At 43.1% G+C, this 21423-nt stretch overlaps 1 protein-coding gene across 1 annotated transcript in view; it reads right to left on the reverse strand.

Annotated features, from left to right (window-relative positions):
* Positions 1–6104: 6104 nt before the first annotated feature.
* Positions 6105–21423, reverse strand: part of LOC310815370 (seizure protein 6-like) — a gene marked incomplete at both ends in the record, with an annotated part of 53555 nt that continues 38236 nt past the window's right edge. Inside the window, 11 exons of the mRNA XM_083685107.1 lie at positions 6105–6182; positions 7115–7214; positions 7385–7493; positions 7720–7758; positions 8103–8297; positions 8649–8840; positions 9799–9993; positions 10804–11000; positions 16991–17129; positions 17321–17515; positions 20413–20579. Of these exons, the coding sequence (XP_083541233.1) occupies positions 6105–6182; positions 7115–7214; positions 7385–7493; positions 7720–7758; positions 8103–8297; positions 8649–8840; positions 9799–9993; positions 10804–11000; positions 16991–17129; positions 17321–17515; positions 20413–20579 (1606 nt within the window). The remainder of the gene's footprint in view (positions 6183–7114; positions 7215–7384; positions 7494–7719; positions 7759–8102; positions 8298–8648; positions 8841–9798; positions 9994–10803; positions 11001–16990; positions 17130–17320; positions 17516–20412; positions 20580–21423) is intronic.

Here is a 21423-nt window from a genome sequence, read left to right on the forward strand (position 1 = left end):
TGTTGTGTGTGTATTGCTTATTTAGTAATTGAATTGTTCGGTTTTGCAACCAATAAAAAAGAACAAAAAAGCTGGTTTTGAGAACGTCTGTATTAGGATTGAGGAATCAGTGTCCTTGTAATGTATAAGAGGTAGAAGTGACAATAGTCAGACAGTAGGGTCACTTGTACATGATTTGCAGTGTTCTGTAAACTCAATTGCAACGCCAAGTTGCCTCGGTTTAGACCGGCTTTAAAAGGATAGTTAAGGTTTTTTGATGTTAGACCTCATTTGGAGTGTTGCTCATCCAGACACTTTTTTCGGTCATATTTCCATCCGTGACCTTCTTTCGGCTGGCACTAGGGCTAGCACTTAGCCATACCGGTGTACATGAATTGGATCACCTGTACACTATACGTATGACTATTTAAAAACATCTCCACAAGAAATTGTACAGCCATCTCATATCTTTGTGGGCTATACACGTCTATATTGTTTTACATTTACATTTATGGCATTTAGCAGACATATAGCAGTCTATATGAAAACAAGTTGTTATTTCCACCATTACAATCGTAAACGTTATTATTCGAGCTGAGAATACTTACTGTTTTGCAATTTTGTATTACATCCGCGCACCGGAGCGTGTTGATCACTTGAGGGGAACAACACTGACATAGTTATTCGGTTGAAGCAGCTATTCCATTCTATTCAAAAGGCACAATGACAGATAATTTTCCATTAAAACTCTATAATATTCTTCTAAAGAACCCTTGACAACTAAATAATGTTTTACATTTTGTGTGGAGACGTTTTGAAAGCCGTTCTCTGTGCTTTTGATTATGTACAGGTGACCCTGGAGCCATCCAAAGAATGGAAATATGACTGAAAAGGTATATGGATGAGTCTACAACACTCAAAGTACTCACATTAAGTGGAAATTAGGTTGAACATTGAAAAACCTGAACTATCCCTTTAATTTGAAGCACCTGCGCAGCAGTGCTTATGGTTTGGAAAAACACACTTCTGAACTTCCCTAGAGTGTGGTTCCTACTGTTGTTTCAACCTCAATTCATTTATACACTGGACATTTTGTTACTGAATAAGTTAGAGATTACATTATTCAGTGCTTTCCCATAAGTTTTTGCCAGAGATATAGGAAGCACAAAGTGAAATGGTAGGACACACAACAAAAAGAATAATAACGCTTCCACAATTGAAAAAACCTGAGGTTACTTTCAGTGTGATTTCTTTGTTTTCCATAAAACATCTTGCCATTGAGCCAGAAACTCACCTGTCAATGAACCTACTGCAAGCAATGGTAAAACAACTTTCAAAGTGAGCAACTGCTGGCCCATGCAAAATAATAAAGTTAACATTGAAAATATGGATTATATTTTGTTGACTTTTTATGATCCAAAAGATTCCTGAACAAGCCGAGATTCTTCTATTTGACTGTTCATTTGCCAATAAGAGGATACTTAGTAATTTATCAAGTCACAAGACAGTTAATGACACAAGTTTTTGATAATGTGGTCAGTCAGTTTACAACGAGAACTAAAGTAGTTGCTGATGTCCAATCCCTTTTTGTCAGCTTTGCCAGCTTGTGTAGATATAAACTGCATTCAAAAGGAAAGAAGCATGAAGGAGAGTTAACTTTAACAGCAAGGTCAGTGTGCTGTTCTGGCATTCCCTCCACAGTCTGTGATAATCCTTTCCTTTGTGTGAGGGCAGCAGGTGAAAGAGTCCCCACGGTTAAGTGTGTGTGTGTGTGTGTGTGTGTGTGTGTGTGTGTGTGTGTGTGTGTGTGTATCATGTTACCTCCAGTACAGCAGCACTACAGCCTTTACGGTATGAGGCTTAACGCCTTGGTGCAGGTCAGAGGCCAAGTCTGGGTTAATGCAGCTCCAAATTGCCTTTCCTTCTAGATTCTCTCCTATCAAGGCTGGAGAGAGAGGTGAGAAAGGTCTTGTAATGGAGAATGGAAGGTAGGATTTGATATAGGAAAAGCAAATCTCAAAGAATGTGACTCTGAATGAGAAAATGCAACGCTGACTCAGCGACATTGTGGCAAACAAAACAACGGATTTTGGACCGAGTCATCACTTTTTTCATTGTTCATCAGGGGTGGGCAATCTTACCCTGTGTGGTGGTATGAACCATGCAGAATAGATGGGAAATGCAAAGACACAGTATTTGAGAGCTCACCCATGGTTAGAATATGACAGGAAACTGAAAGCAGAGTAATGGAGCATACTCAGGTACAGTTCAGAAGCACTCAGATACGGTTTGTTAAAGTCAAGAATATACAGGGAGAGAAATCCATTAAAAGATGGAGATATAAAACACATGAACGCAGCCCTTAGGAAACACTCTGACTGATGGCAACCAGGGTAAACACTTGAGTGCCCCCCCCCCCTCCACCCCCCTCAGCACTGCCTGGGATGTGTCAAAATTTGTTCAGAGAAGGAGATAATGGCTGTATTACAACAACACCAATTTCCAGTTGAGAGTGTCAAGTCAGAAACAACTAGGAGAGCATATATTTTCTGAGTAGAGCTTGAGTGCAATGAGCAATATGGAATAGGTTAATCATTCATAATCCAAAAACTTGTTGAACGTTTTCAGTCCTGTCCAAAATTATAATTGAACTCTAACGTGTGGTGTTTTTTGTTTTTCTCATTTTTTTCTAAATGCTCTGCAATGCTAATTGCATTGGATCATCTTCACTGGAAGCAAATAGCTTTTTTGGTTGGGAGGGGGGGAGAGAGGAGAGAGGAGAGAGGATAGAGAAGAGAGAAGAGTGTACCACTCATTACAGGAGCTCTGTGATGAATATTATCTGAAAAAGGGCCTCTGCAACACTAAAGCCATATTCTATGGGGAAAAAACTGGTAAAATCCACTCCACAGGTTTTGTACTAAGACCTCAGATATCAGCATCACAGACAGTAAATACAACATTGTGTCAGAAATGTAATCAGATATGTAAGCACTTATATTTCACAAAGGTAGGTCTCAATTTAGATTATCCTGCATCACAGCCCGCTACAGTACTACTGTACAGATACAATACAGATAGTTAATAAACAGCACAGAAGAGGGTTTGACGGAGACGTCGAGGCCCTTTGCACCATTGTTGTAAATATGCAGTTATGAATATGACATACTGTATCTCCTGAAACACGAAATCATAAAACTGACGTGAAGTGTATTGACTGCTAACTGCTTGTCTGAAGTGAGACAAGTACTTAGGAGTGATAAAAAGAGAAGAACATATTAATTAGCTCAGTTTAGCCTTGAGATTAGCAAAGGCCATTAAGATTTGACGATAAAGTTCTGAAACGGCTCTGTAGGGATCAGGGCTTTGGTGGCCAGAAAAAGGTGTGTGCACACAGACACACACCAACCTCCTCTTCTCTCTCTGCCTCTGACAGAGTAATTGATCATCTCTAAATAAAAAGCTGTCTGCCCATTTACTTGGGGAGGGGGGGGGGGGGGGGACACTGTGTGTTGTCGTTGTTATTGTTGCACAAGCTATGGGAGGGTTGTTGAGGGCGAGTAACCTGTTGAACTTCCGTTTCGGCAGTACAATGTCATCTATTTGAGATGTGTTCCTGCTTTTAGTTCAGTCAGTCTCTGTGCTCCATCTAAACTGATGGAGACACATATTAGAGTGCTTTTCAAGGTACACCTGCTGTAAAGTGCAGCTCTGGAGACTCAATGGAAGGTTAAGGAAAGGGAGGAAAACTGGCCTTTATCACAGTAAATTGGGCTCAATGCAGATAAGATGCAGTCATTCAATTTTAAGCGCTTTGAGCCCCCATGTACATTACAAAGCATTTAGAGACCTAGAATGTAGACTTTAATTGAAACTGAACACAAAGTTCATACACACCAGGAAGGAATGTCAGCCAGAGTGAAACCAGGTGTGGCTGGGTAATTATACAGTCAGTTGACCTGGTTTAAACCTGCTCTATTGTTACATCATCTTGATGTCTTGTTCCCTCTGAGCTGAAGATAACATTCATTTGTTGAATCCTACCTTCCTGAGATGGTATACATGACTTAAGAAATGCAAGTTTTACACCAATTAAACAAATCAGGTTATGGTGTTTGAGATTTTTCTGAATAATAACTTTTATTGAAGATGTGTTTTGTTCATGAAGTGGCTTAATCTGTATACTATATACAATGAATCAAAAATAGATTATAGAATGATCATCATTGTCATCACACCAGCTTGCACTAATAAATATTCTCATGTGACAATGTTCAAAAGAAAGAGGGTTTGAATGGTGATGTAATCTCCTAATAGATCCATCTTTGTTGTATCAAACATAAATACACTGCATCAGTACAAAGCATCCATTTGAGAATCGCCCCCAATCACAACTGTGGCCAAACTGTATGAACATTTCACAATACTTGTTCAGCCTCAAAATCCAGTTTCCACACAAGATCAATTCCAATGGAATATACACATTTGCTTGCACTTGCACGGATTTTTGTTGATCCAATTGAATTAATGAACATCCATTGATGACACTGTTAGACTGTGAACAAAAAAGTCAACATAATGACGAAGATAATGAAATACTTTTTGTCTTGCTTTACTGTAATTCCATTAATCGATCATCCGTATAAAATAAATGAAGTGATAATGTAACATGTACTAACAATGTATTTTAAATATAGTTACATACTTGTGAGCATTGTTTAATAAGGGCCTTCAATTTAAGGCACATTCTGATTTTTGAATCCAAAGGAGGATACATAAAAAAAGAATTTTTACATGTTTGTGAGCGGGTCAGCTTTACAATTCAATTTAGAGCTATTCAAAAAACAAGACAAAAATCCTCTGACTATTCATTGTAATGGAAAGGTTTAAATCTAAGAGCCCACCAAGTTATCATGATACCCCATCAATCACTGCTAGAACAACCTAGCTCTTCTGTGGTGTTAGAAGCTGTGTAATGTCACAAAAGAAAAGCAAATATTATGCAGTATATTTGGACATAATGGGAGGGAGTTTTAGGTACAAGCTCAGCATTGATTCCCTTGATTTCTCCTGGAAATCCATTCCCTTTTCTGAGATTCCATATTGTACTGAAGTCTTTAGGGTTGGACCACAGGATACAAACTGTACAGACACTGCTGCTAGGCCGTTGCTTGTTAAAGCTCTACAAAAATAATCATATGGCCCAGCCTTTGCAGTGGTGGCGGAGGGGAGGGAGATCTTTTATGGGCAGGGAGACTTGTTCAGCAGACAGAGAGGTGAAGGCGGAGGGAGTTCCTCCATGGGCAGAGAGATGCTGTGTGTTCAGCTGACAGGGAGGGAAGGGGAGTGCAGACAGACAGACTTCCAAAAGGCAAACAGGCTTGAGATCTCTCCATGCTGAACCACGTGAGTGTCTCTAAATAGGAACCTCATACTCTCTTGTCTCCTGTGGAAAGAGGGACACAGTTCTTCATTAAAAGGCACGCACAGAAATACAGAAACTAATTTCTGCCATCTGATGGCCCTTCTGAATTTGTGAAAGAACCTAATCATTTGATAGATTTGAAGGCAGCCAGAAAAATCAAAGAGAAGCATGATGAATAGGCCTGTCATACCACTGTTCCATACCTCCAGTGAATAGACATTCTCGTGCAAAAATTAAATAATGAAGCAACAATATTCTCAAGGGTGTGCATTGTTACAGTATGATTGGCAGTCACAGTACAAGGAGGAACGAACTGCATGGCAGTCGTGCCAACAATTGCAATAACTTTCCATATTATTGCTTTAATAATTCATGTCAGAACAATAATATCAACCCCGTTCTCATTTGGAGTTAAACCATGTCCCCTGATATGACCAATGTGAGGGATCAGTCAAAGTTTCACACATTTTAAAGGCTTTGCTCCAGTGTCTGACCGAAGGCCACCATTGTCTCTTTGAATGAAGTATCACAGAGGCATAAAAGGAATGTGTAGGAGGAGGTGGAGAGTTCCAACTGTGAGACATGGCAATTTTCACCTGAGAGAGGTGCCGATTATGACTTTGAATTGGGTTCAACCTTCCCGGCTTCCCTACTTAAAGGTGCTCAAACGGCTTTAGTCCTATCACACAGCTTCGTGGGTTCAGGCCACAGAATCAGATTCTGCCTCAGATGGGTTATAGTCCCAGTCGGTTCTGTAGTCCCAGTAGGTTCTATAGTTCTAGAAGGTCTGTATCAGACTGTCAGGGTGATGGGGAGACCTTTCAGATCTATACACTGCTCAGCTATTGTACACTGTGAGGTTTGGAATTGAAGTAAAGACGGATATTCACACACACACACACACACACACACACACACACACACACACAATTTGCAGGATGTAACCTAATGCTACAGCGTAATATATAGCAGGATGCAGTAGAAAGTGGTCTCACCTCACTGTTCTTCAGGAGGCCAGTTATGTAGGAAAAAATAAACAGACAATTAGTTATTGAACGTGTTGAATGTGTGGGTTAGAAGGATGGCTGGTATCATTAAGTGGGAACAATAGGGTCTCATCTTCATGATGTTTTAGCAGCAACCACACAGTAAAGAGCGGGGTGGTACAAACACACAAGGACAATCGTGACATCACCACTCTGATTTCAACCAATCACCTGGGACACATTCTGGCTCCATCAGGTGTAATGAAAGTTATGAAACGGCCCTTGTCAGTAGCTGGAGGTGAGTGGAGAACAGCTTTACACCACTCTGCTCAACTCCCATAGCATCACTGAACGGTAAATAAGATTTAGGGGATTAACCTGCAATCTGGCAACCCAGATGGCGCTTTACGTGCATCATCTCATCTCAGATGCAGACACGAATGACAGCACTCCAATTCAACCTGGTTTTGGGTACCCAAATCTCAACAGGCATTCTAAAGGCCAAGTAAAAGCGAATGCGCGAATACACTGACTATCCTGCCATTACTTGGTTAGGACCATTACCCTCTCCCACAAACCCCACCCCACCCCAGCTATTTATATGTAAGTCAGGTACAGTACGTGTGTTGGTTAGCATCGGGTGAAGTTGAACATGCAAGTTCTATCTGTGATTCTCGATCAATAACCCACAGCAAAACCCCACTCTGACTTGATCACTTCTTACTGCAGTCTCGTAGACAGAGTTGTCGAACGTTGACTCTCCTGTGATGTGGTCATACGGTAAGGAGGTGGTCATGGAGAGACGCATAGATTTCCCCTGAACCCTACAGAATAACAGAGAACACAAACAAAACACTGTCACAAACACATACTGTACATACAACGTGTTAAGTACGTGTTAAGAGTTACCGTTTAGAAAATGAAATGTGGATGACCTTAACTCGCAAACAAAATCATGAATCTATCCTCTGCATTACATCAACACTCAACCTACTTTGAGAAGTAGAGGTAGATCCCAATGACGAGGACCATGATGAGAGCCACTGGGATGAAGACTGCTACTGCTATGTTTGCTCCCTCCATTCTGAAGTCTGTACCGGCAACTGGTGAACAAAAATAAGTATAGAAATAAGTAGCGATAACAACAGTTAAGTAGACTAGTGGTATAATCATCTAGAAGTACTGTACTGTACACACTCCAATGTTGCAACCCTAGACATCCCTGTTGAGTACCTTGTATCTTTTTATTAGCTCTTTAGGGAAACACAAACATCTTTTTTTAATGTTATGATTGCCACACATTATTTTCCAAAACAGGATTGCACTTACCATCTAACCTGCGTTCATTGATGTACTCTAGTGGTTTGGCTTGAGGAAAAGAAAATACAGCTTCAGCAAACGCAGATGTTGAAACACTCACAGAGAGATGTACAGTGCAAATGTGGGTTACATGCAGAGCCTTTACCTGCATGATAAACTACTGCCAACAAATTGCAACCATTAAATCATTCTATTCGAGACTAAAAGAGTGCCCAGTTCCGGTCTTTGAGAGCTGCAGTCCTACTGATATCTATTGTAGCATTTTACCAAGGGACTGCTGGTTATACCTGACAAAGTAGCAGGACTTGGGCGCTCAAGGGCCTGAGTTGTGCAACAATGTAAATGACATACATACAACTCCATTAACAGAGGGGACTATGTGGAGTTCCTACCACTGCAGACAGGGGGCAGGCTGCTCCACTGTGAGGGGTGTCCATGGACACAGCGAAGGACAGGCTCCCCCAGAAGCTCATGGCCACTGAGGCAGGAGAAGCGCAAAGTCTCCCCGGCCTGGTAGACGGGCTTGTCTGAGCTCAGGACGCTGAAGGATGGGACCCCTGGGCTCCTGCAGGGCTCATAGGTCTCCGCTGTGTAATGAATAATGATTAAGTATGGGAATATAATTTCCTCTTAAACAGCACGGACGGCTCTCTTTGCTTTGTATTAATTGCACAAAGTGCACTTTATTTGAGAGGCATAAAAAGCTTAATATAGTAGAATAAGCAGTACAGCACGGATGGCACTGATAATAAGTCTAGCAATGTTTCATGAGAGAAACAGGACAAGTACAAGTTACAGAAGAGATAATAAAAGTCACAGTGAAACAGAACGACTGTTTTGTCAATCAAGATGGGTGATGTGTTGTGATACAAAGCATTATAGTAGGACGGTGTATGTGTGTGAGTGGTTGTATTTAGGATAGAGGCCAGTGTACGTACGGACACATCTGGGTAGCCTCTCGCTCCACTTTGGGCCAACGGAGCCGCGGTTGTGGCAGGTGAGAAGGCTGTTTCCTGAGAGGCTGTAGCCCTGGTTGCAGATGTACTGGAGAGTGGAGCCCACAGAGAGGCGCGGACCAGACATAACCCTGCGACTGTGCTCCACACTCCCAGGGTCCACACACAACAGCACTGACAACACACACACCCACACACACACACACCCACCCACCCACCCACCCACACACACACACACACACACACACACACATACACACATTGATTAACAAAAAATACAGTGAATACACAGTACAGTACATTTAAAGTGATTCTTTGCAGTGCCTTTGTTCCAGAAGTGTGCACTCGTTCACTCCCCCTGGTGGACTACAGAGGAATGGGCTGGTGTAAGAATAGGGTGGAAACTCCCTCTATTTTGACACTAATCCATGAGTAGAAGTGTTCCACCCCCGACCACAGGGTAGGAGGAGGGTAGAGAATTGGATCACAGCCAATAAGATCACTAGTGATGGGGCCAGATAGGTCCCCTTACCTCCCTCCTATCTGAACCCTGAGACACAAACCCACCACCGAGGAAGATAATAAAGGGAATAGCTGCGTCTCTGTCTCTCACAGCTGCAAACCACAAACCCAATTCTGGGCCCAGTAGGAGAGGGGCCGGCGTGGTAATGAGGTTGGTGTGAAATCAGCACACATCCAGCTCTGGGGTCGCGGTCTCCTGGGAGTGTGACCAGTCACTGACACTGTGCTGTGCCTTACTGTTCCATAGAGAGGCAGGGGACCAGGAGCAGACACTGTTCTGATCAAGGCACTCAGGTCTTTGGATAGAATAGGAGTCATGTGGAGGAGCTGCGACACAGGGCCAATTCATGTCTATTCATTAATCTATTCACTCTTCAATCACTCACTCAATCCATCCTGGGCAGGTCTTGTCCTTAAGGTCCTGGTCATTTAAGCAGATTCAATACAATCTACACAGCTCTCTGGACCATTGCTTTGATAACACTAGTCCACACCAGAGACACATTGACATACACTCCTAACATATACTGTGTGTGTGTGTGTGTGTGTGTGTGTGTGTGTGTGTGTGTGTGTGTGTGTGTGTGTGTGAGTGTGAGTGTGAGTGTGTCACCTCTTTCACAGCCAGGCAGGTCTCCGCTCCAGGTCAAGTCCCACTGGCACATGAGAAGTTCTGTTCCCACCACCTGGAAACCCGGGTAGCACTGGTAGGTCACCACGGTGCCATGCACAAGCTCAGGGTGGGATGTACTCTTCCAACCATTGGTAATCTCTGGCAGCTCAGGACATGTGTCATTACGAGGGACCTCTGTGGTCATGAGGAAGAGAGGGAGGGAGGGAGGGAGGGAGGAAGGGAGGGAGGGAGGGAGGGATGGATGGTTGGAGGGATGGATGGATGGATGGAGATGGAGGGAGAAAGAGAGAGAGAGCGAGAGAGAGAGAGAGAGGATGCAGGGTCAGACTGGAGACTACAAGATATTGACAGCAATGACAGGAACATACAGGGGACCAAACTGAGCATCATCACCCCAAATACAGACCAGGAAGCCATGAAGCCTCATGTGTGGCTTTGCATTTAAATGAACTCCAGGAGGACCCAGTAGTGGGCATCTATGTTACGTGACAAGTGGCATGGGGAGGGTCGGCAGTGTGGCAGCTTGGCGGTGGCTGAAGCCAGGGAGGGCCAGGCCCTCTGCAGATGAGGCTAATGTGGACAAACACACGCAGTTAATTGCGTTTGGGAATATGACGGGCAGAATCCCAGACACCTGCACCACTTGGCTGCTTCTTATTTTTTCTCTTTTCGTGAGAGGCGTGAAGAGACTGTAAATCCTCCCCCTCTCTCATTCCTCTCCTCTCTCTCTCTCTCTCTCCCAGTCATCTGCATTCTGCTGCCTTCTCCCCCTTCTCTCTCTGTATGGAATTCATTATGTTTTATCAGATCTCTGCTTTGTGGTTTGGCTGCGGTTTCGTGCTGATGGAACGGCCCCTCAGCTCAGGGAAGCTGGGTTATGCTAAGGCACTCCTCCTCCACCTCCTCCTGTCCATCTCTCTCTCTCTCCCTCTCTATCTCTCTCTCTCTCTCCTCTTCACACTCTCCCTCTCCCTGTGTCCTTACCAAAGAAGTGTACCACAAAGCCGTTGTTGTATCCGTAGATGTTGGTCGCTGGGTCAGACTGGAACTGGATGGTGACGTCGGCCATGGAGGTGTAGAGTTTGAAGTGAGGGTGTGTGCCGCCGTACTGGCCTAGCACCTTCGCCGTCAAGTCATCTCCGTCATAGAACGTCAGCAAGTCATTCTTGTCTAAGTGGAGCCTGGTGCACAAAGACAAAACACACACTTTATACTGTGAACACATATACTGGAAACACAACACACACGTATGCACACACACACACATGCACACACACACACACAGATTTTTAACCCTCCTTTTGTTGTCATCATCTTTACTATTAACCCCCCACCCTAAATCATCAACCTAAATCCCCTAGGCCAGTGGTTCCCAAACTTTTAACAGTCATGTACCCCCTGTCGGTTATTTTGTAGCCTAATTGATATTCTATGAACATTATCCCTTACATATTAGACATTGTGATAATATTATTCTGTTGGATAGGGTGCATGCATTTATTTTTGGTACTGAGACTGCAGTCGGCTATTCAACAGGACTGTTTGGGAAGGTAAATCACAGATTTATTCCGCGTACCCCCTAGATCGATCCACGTACCCCAGGGGGTACGAGTACCCCACTTAGGCCCGACAATAGTGGCCCTAGGCCATTCAATAGTGAGCACCTGTCTACAAAATATAATGCTCAGCTTTTGGTTGCATAAATAATCAAAGGGGCGTGGGGAACATGCACGTACAAAGGGATTTGCTTTATATTCAGTTCACTTTAGATGCCAGGGCATTCGTTTTTTAATTTCTTTTGGGAATTGTTAGATATTGTCTTTTTCTCTTACTGTATTATATTTTCTCAATTTAACAGCCCATTTACACCAATTACTGCAATATCAAGATATTTTGGAGCAGTATGAATAACTATTTATTATTGTTGAAGACTGTCATCCTAAACAGTGTCTGTAAAAGGTAACACAACTATGCCTTCATGACCCAAATTTCACTCTTTCATGTTTAGCAGATGTCTACATCAGCCACCAGAGACCGGGCCATCTCCTGAACCACAGGCAAGATGTAAAGCATAGAGGAAATGACTAGAATAGGGAAGTGACAGGCATACCTTTTCCTGTCCCTAATTAATTATGAGTGGCTCCTGATAAAAACTCATTACAAGGCAAGACACCGAAGTATAAATCACTTGGGAGCCAGCAAACGTCATGAGAAGCTAAGACAGCATGTTGATGCTATTTTGAGAACTCCCTCAAAGTATAATGACATACTGTAAGCAATAGACAGGAAAGGATTTTCAAAGCAAAAACAGCTTACTCTCCCGTTCTATTGGGATTACGTCTGAACAACAAAAGCATCTCACCTGCTCCGAGGGCGAGACAATTGAGAAACAAGTCTCTGCTTGTTTCAAATTTGTTGTGATAAAGTTAAACAAGCCTTTGCCTAGCTGTGCTCCGTATCGGTTGAGAAAATCAATCATGCTCTCCATTTGCTGGCAGTAATTTGATTTAGTTTTTATCGAAAAAACAGGCTCAGCTTGATTTGGTACACAGACCCAGCTGCCACGGCAGAATACATTATCTACGACAACTCTTGATCAGACATGACATGTTCTCTTCCCCATGACATTACATGATAAAAAAATACATGTGTGTTTGGAATAAGTGAAAAGAAAAGCTGAGGCTTCATTTTACAGTCCTATTACCACTGGTAGTCATCTGATCTCTTCTGTAAAATGCCTTGGTAATAATTCATACTCTCTGGCATTTGTTACAATGGAGGTATAATTAGGGATTTATCAATGGCTGCCCACTTCTTTATTGACTGTTACCACGGTACCCTCTCCTCTCATCTGTTACTTCCTGCAGATGTATCTAGCTGAGAGAACCCTAGAAAATCCCATTTCTAATCCAACCCTCTCTAGGTTGTGAGGTCGCAGCTACACTAGGCTCAGCTGGAACTGCAGCCACTGTTTCCTCCCGCAGCTCTTCTCTCTCCTCCCACTGCTCCTCTTACTGAATCAGACACTGAACTGAGGTGGTACAGTTCTGTATCTAGCAGACCTCTCTTTTAAGGGTGTGACCTCTCTTGCGGACCTCTCTATAAAGGGTGTGAGTATTTCAAAGATATCACAGTATCCTCATCTCTCAACCCAACTCAAATCCTCTCTCAGGACTAGACTCCATGTCCCCACCATAAATAATACACTCACCTGTCAAGTTAGTGGTGGTGATGGATTGAAGTGTTGGTTAAAGGTGCAATACATAACATCTAAGCTTTCTAAAAGCTTCCTTATGATTGTAATGACTATTTCAATGGATAGCGATCAGGGAATGAGATCCCTTGAAAGAAATATTTCATTTACGAATACTGTTATGGTCTCAAAAAGCACCTACGCAACACTTGTTTTGTATATATTACCGATTTTGGAGTGTACTCACAGCCTGGCTGCCTCTTCGAATCGTGCGAGCATGCAGAAACACAACAGCTAATGCCTGACACTTCAAGTCCATTTCAGGGGGTTATATTGTTATTAGGGAGGATGTTGTTGTTTAGAACCTCAAACTGAATTTCGCCGCGGTGGCCAGAGGTGGCAGATTCCCAACAGACTTCCAGCTCCTTTAATTATCTCATTAGTTGCCACACTGATGAGGGGAATCCTGGAGCACGGATCTATCTTTCTCATGTACCATGTGCAAAGACTGCACGGCCATATTGGCATTAACATTACACTTTAAGTCCATGGCCTTACAGGCTCTCATAAATGACACGCAAACACCAAAGTCTAACCTATTATTTCAATACCCAACGTAATAAACACATTGGAGAGAAATTTGATTATAGTTTGAATTGATGAGGGTCTTTAACTCGAAAGTGAAATGTTGGTTTTTGGAGGTTGGCTTTGGCCTGCTGCCAGAGTGAGGGCCTACCTGAAGCTTCACTCACTAGTACTCAACCACAACATTAGGTGAGGCTAACATATGCAGAGAAATCTGAACGGTCTATTATCATTATTAAAAATGGAATAAGCAATTTTAACTCTATCGCCAAATGTGATATTAGTATTAGGAGATGAAACAAATCAAGGTATTAGGGAGAAGAGCTAGTATTTGATGCACTGATGCATGAAATATCCTGTCGCAAGCACACCGACACAGAAATCACTATAATGGAAATCCCTGTTTTTCATATCCACTTTGACTTGCAAGGTCAATCAAATTGTATGCTTCCACATCCAGAGACACATTGTATTTCCTCCCCTAGCAACAGCTTACGAGTCCATACAACTTGGTAACAAATGTGCTTACTGTGTGTGTGTGTGTGTGTGTGTGTGTGTGTGTGTGTGTGTGTGTATGTGTGTGTGTGTGTGTGTGTGTGTGTGTGTATGGCTACATGTATGTGTATGTATGCATGTTCTGTATATACATGCACATGCAATAGAGCACTCAGCTGTTAAACATACGACACTCTGCAACCAAATCATCAATTAAACATAATTTACGATATAAAGTGCTCAATCAACCTTCAAAGTATCCTAAATACATGCCAGGTGTAACACCTGCCACATGTGTATTGTTCTCCGCCCCTCTTTGCACATGAGCAATGGCCTAATGATCCTCAGACGAGCCCTCCTCGTTGGGCTTAATGAATGAATCAGATGCCATTAAGCCCAATGTTCTTGGCTGATTGTATGAGGAACAGTGATGAATGATTATGGAAAACTTTGAATGTTCTCATTTACGCGGAAAAGTGTTCTTTAAATCCTGGTAATGAGCCTCAGGCTGACAGCACCGCAGTGTTTGTGGTAAAGTGGAATATGCTGGGGGATGGGCACACCTGGCACGGCACGGGCTGGTTCACGGTGGCCCAAAGTCTGACTCGAGCTCCAGTGCCTCACAAGGACCGACCTTACTGTGTGCACGGATGTCAGCTTCAACAGCACAGAATCAAAGTTTAGTTATAATCAGGATGAGTAGAGTAATAATCAGGATGTAAATAACACAACAACAACAACAACAACAACAACAACAACAAGCAGGATATGCTGGGAGAAAGGATTCTTCTCCTTGCTTTCTCTGGCGGTTTTGTGTGTGTCTATCGCTCTGCCGTCTCCTGTCTCTGTCGTCATCTCCTCTCTGTCAACCCCTCCTCACTTACTTTCCTTCCTCTCTCAATTTTCTTTTCCCATCTATAATTCTAATTTGATACGCCCCACTGATAATGTCCCTTTAGTCATTAGACAGATGTGATCATTAGCATATGAAAGAGGGAGGTGGTTCTCTCTGTCTTGTTGCAGCAGGAGGTGCTTCTCTATCTCTGTGTCACGGGAAGCACTGAGGCCCAGGAAACCCTGTTGAAGCCTTCTTATCTCTGTACTTGACCCTCGTGTTCGGAGGGAAAAGGCCTGCACTGATAAACTCTGAGATGAGGGACGACAAAAGAAGAACTGTCTGCTGCGCTGCAAAGTTAGGAAAATGACAAGACTTTAGACATAATTGGACCCTTTGTTGACTTTCATAAGTCATTCTTGGTCTATCTTGATGGGGACTTGGTACGATACTGATAAACGGCCTGTTGTCCATGACAGTTTGACTGGGTGAAGTTCCTGTTGTTGACTTGCTGCAGGGCTGTTCTCACCTTGCTGCCAAAAAAAGGAAAACCTTCAGGATGTTCAAAACCGCTGGCCAATCGTTTTTGCCGTGCATTGACCCCCAGATTATGAACAGGCAGTGCTGAGGGAGGAGTTGGGGCAGATCATCCATCCAGACCACCCTGAATGTGTGCTCAGCATGTCTATGGTGCATAACATGTCCCTCATTTGCAAATGTTTTGGAGGTTTTTAGGATGTATAGCTTAGACCCGGGTCTCATCAACACCAGCATTACACCTTCTGAATACACACGTTTAGGGTATTACACTGCATGTTGCACTGCATATATTGCATGTATCACTGCCAGCTCATAGACAACACAAAAAGACGTTGCCATTATTTTCAGTAATACAGTTGGAATACAGTGTTTGCTCATATACAGTATGTGTGCTGTTTAGCCGACATAAAATGGCCCTCTTAATTTCCCCAAAGACCTTCAATGATTTTGTAGATATTTACATTAGTGCACACCACATGTCTTTTTTGTGTGTTTTTAGAAGAGGTTTTTCATTGAAAAGGTTCAAGCTTTGAAAACAGGGTAATAGAATAGTAATGTGCAGAGCAGTGGGAGGAAATGATTGTGTGAAGAATTCTTATTAGTTATCTTTCAATTGCACTTTCTCTCACACGTGCGCACATGTGCGCGCGCACACACACACACACACACACACACACACACACACACACACACACACACACTTATAATCTACACTCCTGATAACATGCGGAACGCTCTTCACCGTCCCTGAATGTCGTATCTACCTAAATCGCTTCTCTCCCCTACATGAATAGGAAATTAATTATGTTGACAGCTTCCTGTACAAAACATGGAGGATGCCATTTATTACCATGCTGTGGAATGTACAAACCAGAGCAGAGGCGTTCCAAATAAGAGATAAAAAAAAAAAAAAGAGAAAAAAGCAAGAGAGGAAACATATGCAAATGAGCGTTTCTTAATTAAGAAAGCCAAATGATTGCACGCATGAATAATCTATCAGGGTCTGACACGGCACGGTCTTCTGTTCTAAGGACTCACCTGACACCACTATCAGGGGGAACATTCTGCTCTGCTCAACATAATGAAGTCAGAAGAAAACCACCTTTGTCCAAACCACATGAAATAATTTGTTTTCTCTCCAGTTGGTAATTAACCTTTGTCTGCTGGTACTTATGTCTCACCCATGCGTAAAATGTTTTATCCTTTTCTTTTTTATTTCTTTTACCAGTCATAGCGGGTAGCTCTTTACACGCTCCCTCTCCGTCTCTGTTTGGAATTGGCTGTTTGCACATCAAGAGTAAAGCTCCTAATGATAATGGGAGCAGAGATCAGAGAAACAGAACAGGCTCATGTGAGAGGTGTATGCCGTGCTACCATGTATGCCGTGAACTGGGGTGAACTGCCAGTACATTATTTGAAAATTCTGAGGAGTGAGTTTATTACCTCTTAGACTGGGTTACACACACACACACACACACACACACACACACACACACACACACACACACACACTCTCTACGTACACTTGGATGTCCAGCATGATCCTCTTGTCTTCCTCTACGTGAATTCCCCAGATGCAGTCCTGGCCCTTGTCGTAGGCCTCAGGCCAGTTTGGAGACAAGACAACTCCAGCAGAGTCAGTTATCTCTCCACTGCACACAGCTGAAACACACACACACACACACACACACACACACACACACACACGTAAGTAAGTAAAAAGATAGTGTACCTATGGAAGATTAGCGTACAGCTACACACACACACACACACACACACACACACACACACACACACACACACACACACACACACACACACACACACACACACACACACACACACACACACACCTCTGCAGGCAGGCTCTGTCTCATTCCATTGGGGGTTGTTGGGGTCCATACACTCGATGATGACAGAGCCCTGCTCTAAGGTGTAGCCTGGGTCACAGGTGAAATCCACTACCGTCCCCACTGCCCAGGTGCTGTCACTACTGGTGAAGTTACCGTACTTGACAAATGGCTCGTAGCAGTGGCCTGCTGCAAATCCTGGGAATCAGAGGACATAAGGATTAACCACAGTGAAGCCTGGAGTGTTTCAATGGTGCACCACTGTTAATTGTGATTAAAGGGAAATTGCACCGTGCAATTACTCGACTTCAGAATAATGTCCTGTATTTTAGGGACAGGTGTAATATTGAGTCAATATATATTGACTATCTGGCAGAGGGAACAGCTTTTTACATGGTGAACACCTCCATGGTAATTAGATAGTTAAAGCTGCAATCCTTAATTCGTTTTTCACCCAAATGGTGGACAAAGCTCTGGATGCAAGCCCATTTTATTTAATAGTTATGAACATATTTCACAGCTATACATTGTTTACAAACAATGGTTAAAAGCAACCTCATATTTTGGTTTATGGCAAGGTAAGACAGTTGTACTAAGCATTTTAAGCATTCATCAGTGATATATTTTGAGAATCAATAGGTTTAACATGAATTGAAATGACCATCAACCAGATGCATAAATCCCAGGTTTTGCCTTTAATGGATTAGCATGGACGTCTTGGGGCAGGACAAGGGAACAGGCTTACCCAAGAGGTAGGTTTTATTGGTGACTGACAACAATAATATTTAAAAGCAGTGTCAGAGGAGACCACTATCAAAGCGCCTACAACCAACGGTGGACTGTACAGCATAATACTGTTAAAGGCCTCCACACAAGGTGCACTGGAATAAGCAGCACTGCTCTCTTACAGCGTAATCCCATTTGCTGCAACAAATCAAAGCTCTAAACAGATTAAATTGATCTTATTGGATAATGACCCCAGGTTGTGTGAAGTGCTCTGAGCGGCCTTTTTACAAAGCCATGTATAAGACTGAGTTTCAACAGAGGGGGTGATGGATGATGGGAGAGGAGAACTGGAGAAAATGTAAGATAACCAACTCTGAGAACGAGTTAGGTAATTGATGTTCTTGAATTTCAATAATGAGGTTAGGTAAGCCGGGACTTTATGCAATAGGGCTTTATACACAAAAAGGGAGTAATGAAGAGATCTACAGGACTAACTATTCATTCTAATCTAGGTAATTTAACATATCATCTAACACAAGTGTAGCAGCTGAGACGGTGCTATGACCAGGTCTAAAGCCAGATTGGTGCACATTTAGAATAGCATGGGAAGATAAAAAGGTTTTATCACAACACACAGGCTGCCTTCCAAACCTTGTGGATAGCACCTGAAATAACAAGTCAATTTATAAATTTCTGTCAGTGACTTCACAATCAGGACTGATCAAGCAATAGGCCTGGATCAAGCAGATTAGCCCCAGTGGATTTTTAAGCAGGGCATCTAGTACATCACAAGTAGAAAATTGTTGAAATTAAAACAAAGATTCGCTAGTCGCTGACTGATCTCCCATCGAGCCAACTGGGGGCTGGGAGGTGGGAGCGCAGTCGACCGTCTGACCAGGGTCAGCCAAACCACCATTTCTCTCAAATAAAAAGTGCTGATTAAAGTCATTACATATCTCAGTTTTCTCTGTAATGAGGCCAGAGTCTGACAAAACATCTTTAGGTAGGGATGAAGAGGAATTTCCCTGCTTCAGGGTATTAATTGTTTTCCAAAATTTTGTAGGATCACCAGCAGAATCCGAGATAGCACTTAGGAAGTAGCTTGATTTAGCTTTCCTAATTGATGAGGTGCATCTATTTCTCAGTTGTCTGAAAACCTGCCAATCAGCTAGAGTCTGGTTCTCTAGCTTTGCCCTAGGCCTGGTTTCTCAACATTGATGGGGTCTGAAAGTTAATTTAAAATACAGATTGGCATTAGGTTTGGAGCTAAACTCTATTCTGTGGACCCCAGTGGATTGGATTCTCTCAGCTACGTTTTATCGTTTTATTGCCACCTCATTGTTCTTGTTTAGCAATCAGAGAGCAGACTATAAAAAAAGAATGATGTCCAGCAGTGGGTTAAAATAATAAGTGGAGAGAAGGAGGGGGGAGAGGAGAGGAGAGTGCCTGAGGCAATGTCTTTTGTATACACCATTGCCTGAAGGGGTCTAGAGGGCATGCTTCAGAAACAGCATTTTGGAGTTTTTTTAGTTTACACAACTGGACTGAGGGGGCATGGGGGGGGGGGGGGGGCGTATAGCTGTATTGCAGCCATCTTCAGTTGTTGTTTGTTTTTAGGTATTTTTGTCTAAAATCTTATCATCAGGAAAGGAAATGCATGTTCAATTGGATGTAAATCTGATGGTTGACTTGGGCAGTCAAGAACGTTCCACTTTTTGGCCCTGAACTCCCTACTGTGGTTGCTATGGCAGTATGTTTGGGGTCATACTGTAGGGTACGATAAAGCGCCATCCAATGAATTTGGAGGCATTTACTTGTACTCAAGCAGACAAGATGTTTCTGTACACTTCAGAATACATTCTGCTGCTGCCGTCAGCAGTTACATCATCTGGGATTGGTACAGTACATGCATTTTTTGACTTTTAAATTAGTGATATAGCCATTTATTCTTGAAGAATATAACTTATAAATGCCTCATGAGCTTAGTTCAATTGTCTTACCCCAACAGAACCCAATGCATGTTTACAATGCAAAACTAGAATTTTTATCTCATGGCTGTTCAGTCCTTGAATCCATAGCTCTGTCTATGAAATTGAGAGTGGTAACATTTCTCCAGCCCAATCCCTCAGCTGTTTACCAAAAAAGTGTGGGGGAGCCCGCTTTGTTGTTGTTGTTTGAATTCCAGATTGCACCTTTAAGGCATCGTCTGTGTTTTTAGCTGTTGGCCCACCACTCAGATTTCATTTTGGCTCACAAAGCCAAAAGCTGTGGGCACCCCTGGTCGATAGTGTATAGTTTTGTGCCTTGGTATCTAATGGTACTTGTGAGTGTGATGGTCTATAGTGATGTCAGATATAGGGACACTGTACCTTGGTATCTGATGGCGATGCCGGTGGAGGTGCCAGAAGCGTCAGTGGTAAGCTCAATGAAGAGGTGTCTGAAGGAGCTCACCAGGCCCTCGTTGGGCAGGTACTCCACCTCGTACGAATCATACAGGGGAGAGGAGTCGATGTTGTTCCCGTTTCTGATCAGCAGCCTAAAAGAGGGAAATATAACATACAAGCATCTAACTGGATTTCTACAGCCCCATAATGTGGGCACCAGGGGAGTCTGGTGGAGGTAGAAATCGGAGGACGGGCTTATTAGTAATGCATGGAATGGAATGAGGAATGGTATCAAACACTCCAATTTCTACCTCCACCAGACTCCACTGGTGGGCACATAGAGAGAACACAGCCACCTGAACTGTAGCCATGAATGACATGGTGCCACACAGAGATGGGGTTATAGCATTGGCCTGGACTGTTCTGCATAAAAGCCAATGATATCACTGAACAGCCCTGCAGCTACTGACCTCAACTACTTAACAATCCATTTGTCTCCAGATGGCTACCATGGCTACCACAACCTCCGCTCATGAAAACAACATCTCCACTCCAGGGGAGGCTGGTGGAGGTAGAAATCGGACAGGCTCATTGTAATGGCACGGAATGAGGAACGGTATCAAACGTGTGTGCATTACAGTGAGCCCTTCCTCCGATTTGTACCTACACTAGCCTCCACTGCTCCACTCTCTGTCTCTCACATGAGCATGCCCTTGCCACCCTCTTCATTTGGAAGTGGGAATTCAATTAATTATTTCAATGGAATGTGTTCCCCCCTCTCACTCTCTCTGTGTCTCTCTCACCATTAACCTCACTCAGAGACACAGATGTTCCATTAAATCCTCTCTCTCAGATGATGAGACAATGCCCTGAAGCGTAGCAGAGAAATGGACTATTACTGTACAGTATGTATGTATTGTGATATGACTGAGTGACAGCAGCCCGTGGTGAGAGTCATGTCCAGCTGTCACACAGCCGGCAGTATGAGTCTGATCA

This window comes from Argentina silus, assembly GCF_951799395.1.
Source record: "Argentina silus genome assembly, chromosome: 14".
NCBI lineage: Eukaryota > Metazoa > Chordata > Actinopteri > Argentiniformes > Argentinidae > Argentina > Argentina silus.